The sequence below is a fragment of the Dipodomys ordii genome, unplaced genomic scaffold, assembly GCF_000151885.1.
Source record: "Dipodomys ordii isolate 6190 unplaced genomic scaffold, Dord_2.0 Scaffold107, whole genome shotgun sequence".
NCBI classification, from domain to species: Eukaryota; Metazoa; Chordata; class Mammalia; order Rodentia; family Heteromyidae; genus Dipodomys; species Dipodomys ordii.
In genome coordinates this window covers 3,942,002-3,947,668 of record NW_012267323.1, presented here as the reverse complement: position 1 = coordinate 3,947,668, position 5,667 = coordinate 3,942,002, and the positions used below count along the sequence as shown (strand labels likewise).

General features: G+C 54.4%; 1 protein-coding gene across 1 annotated transcript in view; it reads right to left on the bottom strand.

Moving 5' to 3' along the window:
- Nckipsd (NCK interacting protein with SH3 domain) overlaps positions 1–5,186 on the bottom strand; it is a 22,290-nt gene extending 17,104 nt beyond the window's left edge. The window contains exons 1-5 of the mRNA XM_013028026.1: positions 5,080–5,186; positions 3,675–3,879; positions 2,898–2,988; positions 2,150–2,634; positions 222–392 (exon numbers count right to left, since the gene is read on the bottom strand). Of these exons, the coding sequence (XP_012883480.1) occupies positions 222–392; positions 2,150–2,634; positions 2,898–2,988; positions 3,675–3,879; positions 5,080–5,126 (999 nt within the window). The 5' untranslated portion in view covers positions 5,127–5,186. The remainder of the gene's footprint in view (positions 1–221; positions 393–2,149; positions 2,635–2,897; positions 2,989–3,674; positions 3,880–5,079) is intronic.
- Positions 5,187–5,667: the final 481 nt, after the last annotated feature.

Sequence of the window (5,667 nt, the reverse complement as noted above, 5' to 3'; positions counted from 1 at the left end):
GCTCAAGGCTAGCGCTCTACCACTTGAGCCACAGCGCCACTTCTGGCTTTTTTCTTTTTGCTTATGTGGTGCTGAGGAATCGAACTCAGGGCCTCATGCATGCAAGGCAAGCGCTCTACCACTGAGCCACCTTCCCAGCCCAGAATCTCAGTGTGAAAGGTGGATGGGGTAGGGTGGAGATGGATGCTGGGGGACATACACATGGAACCCCCATCCCGCACCAGAATGTGAAGCAGCTCCTCCAGATAGCAGCGAATGACGCCTTCATCCTCATACAGAGCCCAGCTGCGTTGCTGCGCGTCATCTTTCCTCCGAGCCAGATCTGCAAAGATCACCTCCAGCCTCTGCTGGTCATGGCAGACCTGCCCAGAAGGCAGGGCCGTGCTCAGGTCCTGGGAAGAGAGAATAAGACACAGCTCAGGACACTTCCTGCCCATCAGCATTTTTTTGTTGGTCATGGGTCTTGAACTCTGGGCCTGGGCGCTGTCTCTCAGCTCTTCAGCCTAAAGCCAGCACTCTACCACTTGAGCCACAGCGCCACTTCCAGTTTTCTGAGTGGTTTATTGGAGATAAGAGTCTCTGGAATTTTCCTGGCCCAGCTGGCTTTGAACAGCAATCCTCAGATCAAAGCCTCCTGAGTAGCTAGGATGACAGGCGTGAACTATGAACTACCAGCATTTGGCTTTTAACCCTCCCCCGCATCCCATGCTGCCACCCTGGGTGGTTAACTAGAAACTCTCACGGACTTTCCTAGCTGGGCTGCTTTGAACTGTGAACTTCAGGTCTCAGCCTCCTGAGAGGCTAGAATGACAGGCGTGAGCCATCAGCACCATCAGCACCCAGCTTCAACTTGTCTGGATGACCTCCTAGGACATCTGGGGGTGGGGGCGGGGTTGAATTCTCAACTATTTGCTCTCGTCTCAGTCCTAGATGAGGGTACCGACTCAACTTCCTGAATGTGACTGAGACCCCATACTCCCAATTCCGCACAAAGTGGCACGGGGCCTGTTATAGACCCACCTCCCGCATTTTTCTTAAGCCTTGCTGAACAAGCATTGGCTAGCATGGCCAGTACAGGTATGCCATTGGTCTACCTCCCTCCACCTTCCAATCAGAACCCTCGTGGGAGCCCTAAGGAAACACCTCACGCAATTCCTGAACCCCGGTGAGGCCCTGCAGCCCTTAATCATAAGTTTCCCATAATGCATTTCTCTCTGCTGCTAAGGCCATAAAGGCATCGTGCTCATCCATACCCTGAGTCTATTTCATCTCTATAGTCAGTCTTCAGACTCGCCCTGTTTCCACATCCCCCCCCCCCGCATTCCAAACTACAGGAGGCTTAGGAGGCTTCTCTTACCCCTCCCTCACTTGCTACCACTGCCAAGTCTCAACTCCTATATAACCTGCTCCTGATGCTGCTGCTGCTTTTTGTTCTTGTGGGGCTTGAACTTGGGGTCCGGGCACTATCTCTGAGCTCTCTTTCCCCTAGGCCAGAGCTCTACCATTTTGAGCCACGGCTCCACTTTCAGTTTTCTGGTGGTTCATTGGAGATAAAAGAGTCTCAAGGACTTTTTCTTGCCCAGGTTGGCCTCGAACCATGATCCTCAAATCTCAGCCTCCTGAGTAGCCGGGATGACAGGCGTGAGACTCCTGATTCACTCTTTGTGTTTCAGCAATGGCAGGGTCCTTGAGCCGAGCTCTTCTCCTGCTTCCTGAGATGGGTCTAGGCTGTGCCTTTGCCTGGAACTCTTTCTCCCTCCCCCGCTTTTGTCAATCCTGGGGCTTGAACTCAGGGCCTTTGCACTATCCCCTGAGCTTCTTTTGCTCAAGGCTAGCACTCTACCACTTGAGCCACAGCACCCTTTCTGACTTTTTCTAGTTATATGATACGGAGGAATCGAACCCAGGACTTCCTGCATGCAAGGGAAGCTCTCTACCATTACATTCCCAGCCCCGCCCTTTCCCCTTCTTAGATGGGCTGAAATTTCTCCCCGGGTAGCCAGCACAGCGGAAGCCTAGAGTTTAGGGCTCAACAATTACCTGTCAGGCACAGGCTAGGTAGAGGTGTGGAGGCCGGGAGCCCGGCAGGGCTAGGGGTTCACCCTGAGGGTCAGGGAGGCTCTTGGCCCTTCCGTTCATTCTCCCTCACCTTTCCCTCTACCAGCGAGAGGAGAATCTGCTCCATGATGGGTGCGCTGGCTGGTACCGAGGCCTGGATGTGACCCACGACGACGCCGATGGCCACGCGACACAACTCGTGGCTCAGCCCGGTGTTTCTCCGCACCAGCTCCATCAGCTCTGCCCCAATGGTTCTGGGCACTGTGGTCTCCGCCACTGTCTTCTCCTCCGTGGTCCCCAAGTTCAGGGAGCTCAGGGCCTCCAGATCATCGGGAGCTGGGGTTGGATCGGCAGCCGCTTCCTGGGCAGGGGGTTCGGGGCTTGGAGGCTTCGGGGGCTGGGGTTGGGAAATAGTGGTGTGGGTACTCCGGAGAGGCACGGGGGGAGGTGTGGGCGAGCAGCTGGGGCCTAGCTCCGAGGGGCTAGAGCCGGTATACAGTGTGTCCAGGGAGGTACTGCTGACTGAGGAGCCACTGCATGTAGAACTGCCCACGGAGGGCCCAGCGTGGCGGCTGCCTGTGAGCAGAGAATAGAAGTTATGTTGGAATGGGCTCTGCTCCCCGCACCCTGCCACCCAGCCCCCCATCACCTTGTCACAGCACCAGTAACAAGGCCCCATCTTGTGCCAGGCCCTGTCTCCTCAATGAGCTCAGAGCCTCCTCCACTCCCAACATGGGACACAAGCCTGTCTTGAAAGCTCTCCTCTCCCCCAATCTGCCAGCAAGCAAGGATTCCAAGTCTAGGGAGCCTCACCTCCGTTTCCCTCAACCCCCTCTTACCACTCCCAGAGAGCACCAGGGCATCACGGTCTCGGCGCTTCACTGGGGGAGGTGGAGTGGTAGGCGCCGCTCGACGAGGCTGGGGTGGGATCTGGGGAGACAGAAGGGGTTTGGGGTCGGGCACTGGTGGCTCATGCATGTCATCCTAACTACTCAGGAGGCTGAGGGCTGAGGCTCTGCGGTTCAATGCTGCCTGGGCAGGAAAGTCCGTGAGACTTCATTTCCCATTAATCACACACACACACACACACACACACACACACACACACACATGCACGCACGCACGCACAAAACAAAAAGCCAGAAAGGAAGCTATGGCTCAAGTGGTACACGTAGAGTGCTAGCCTTGAATAAAAGCTGAAGAGTTCAGGGTCAGCACCCAGGCCCAGAGTTCAAGCCCTGCAACTGACAAAAAACAAAGGGGGGGAGGGGTTGAGAATGTGGCTTAGTGACAGAGTGCTCGCCTAGCATACACAAAGCCCTGGGTTCGATTCCTCAGTACCACATACACAGAAAAAGCTGGAAGTAGCGTTGTGGCTCAAGTGGTAGAGTGCTAACCTTGAGCAAAAGAAGCTCAGGGATAGTGCCCGGGCCAGGGGTTCAAGCCCCAGGACTGACAAAATAAAATAGGCAGGATCTTTGGGGACAGGCCACACTGTCTGAGGTGCTGAGCTTTGGGTATAGGCAGAGCTATGTCTCTGGCTGCATCACTAACTTGAGTAGACCATTGGGCCTCTGGATGAAGCCTTCAATCCCACCCACCTCCTCCCCACGTACCTGGTAGAGGCTTCCATCAGGCCCAAGATGCTCAGAACTAGGCAGGCTATGCTGCCGTTCAAACCCAGTTCGACACACTCCATTGGGTTGCCTAGCAACAGCAGCATCCAAATGATGGTCACTGGTGGATGGGGTCATAACAGCAGCGCTGGAGACGGAGGGGCCCCTTCGAGACAGGGTCTCCTTGCGGTGGTGGATCAGTTTCCTGATAGAGGGACAGGGACAGTATTAAGAGAGCACTTTCATCAGGTGCTCACGCCTGTCATCCTAGCTACTCAGGAGGCTGAGAGCTGAGGATCACGGTTTGAAGCCAGCGTGGGCAGGAAAGTCAGTAAGATTTTTATCTCCCATGAACAAGCAAAAAAAAAGTCAGAGAGTTGTGGCTCAAGTGGTAGAGAACTAGTCTTGAGCAAAAAGAGCTCAGGAGTAGTGCCCAGGCCCTGAGTTCAAGCCCCAGAACTGGCACATACACACACATACACACGAATTTAGAAGTGGATTATGGCTCAAGTGGTAAAGCACCAACTTTAAGTGAAAAAGCTAAAGGAAGCAAGGCGCTGGTGGCCCATGCCTGTAATTCTTGAACTCTGGGCCTGGGCGCTGTCCCTCCGCTCTTCCGCTCAAGGTGAGCGCTCTACCACTTATGCTACAGCGCCACTTCTGGTTTTCTGGTGGTTGTTTGGAGATAAGAGTTACACAGACTTTCCTGCCCAGGCTGGCTTTGAATCACAATCCTCAGATCTCAGCCTCCTGAGTAGTTAGGATGACAGGCGTGAGCTACCAGTGTCCAGCTCCATGCCTGTAATTCTATCTACTCAGAAGGCTGAAATCTGAGGATCGAGGTTCAAAGCCAGACCAGGTAGGAAAGTCCATGAGAATTTTTTTTTTTTTTTGCCAGTCTTGGGGCTGGAACTTAGAGCCAGAGCACTGTCTGAGCTTCTTTTGCTCAAGGCCAGCACTCTACCACTTGAGCCACAGTGCCACTTCTGGCTTTTTCTGTGTATGTGGTACTGAGGAATCGAACCGAGGGCTTCCTGAGTGCCAGGCACCTTCCCAGCTCCCATGAGACTCTGATCTCCAATGAACCACCAGAAAACTAGAAGTGGAGCTGTAGCTCAAGTGATAGAGCGCTAGCCTGGAACACAAGGAGGCTCAGGGACAGCACCCAGGCCCTGAGTTCAAGCCCCACAACTGACCAAAAAGGAAAAATTAAAAGTCCCAAAGTCATCCATCCCATGGCCTCTGCAGGATGCTGGGATCCTGTCCCCCCTCCCCTCCCCGTACTTCTCATTCTCATCTTCCCCAAGCTCCACCCCATTCTGGCACCCCAGTATTGCCACTACACATCTCTGGTCCCCACTGAAAAGACCTCACCCCACTATGCTCGCTGGCAGATGCCACTCACTGGAGGACTCCGCGCTGCTCCAGGCTGTATTTGCCACCATCCCGCATGGCTGTATTGTGTACAGCCTCAATGGCACGGTCAATGGCTTGGAGAATATCCTGTTCCACGCCCTGGGTGGGAAGGGGAAGAGAGCAGTGAGACCTGAGGACCAAGTAAGGGGTACTCAATCCAGGACGAGCTCAAGCTGGAGCCAGGCAGAGGACCACTAAGCTAAATCCAGGAATGCTGGAGAGGAGCACAGAGAGCCAAATTGGGAATAGCAGTTACAGAACGAGGGGCTGGGAAAGTGGCTTAGTGGTAGAGTGCTTGCCTAGCATGCCTGAAGCCCTGGGTTCGATTCCTCAGTACCACATAACGTGGAAAAAGCCGGAAGTGACGCTGTGGCTCAAGTAGTAGAGGGCTAGCCTTCAGCAAAAGAAGTTCAGGGATGGGGCTGGGAAGGTGGCTCAGTGGTAGAGTGGTAGAGTGCTCAATTCCTCAGCACCACATAAGCAGGAAAAGCTGGAAGTGGCTCAGGTGGTAGAGTGCTAGCCTTGAGCTGAAGAGCTGAGGGACAGCGCCCAGGTCCAGAGTTCAAGCCCCATGACC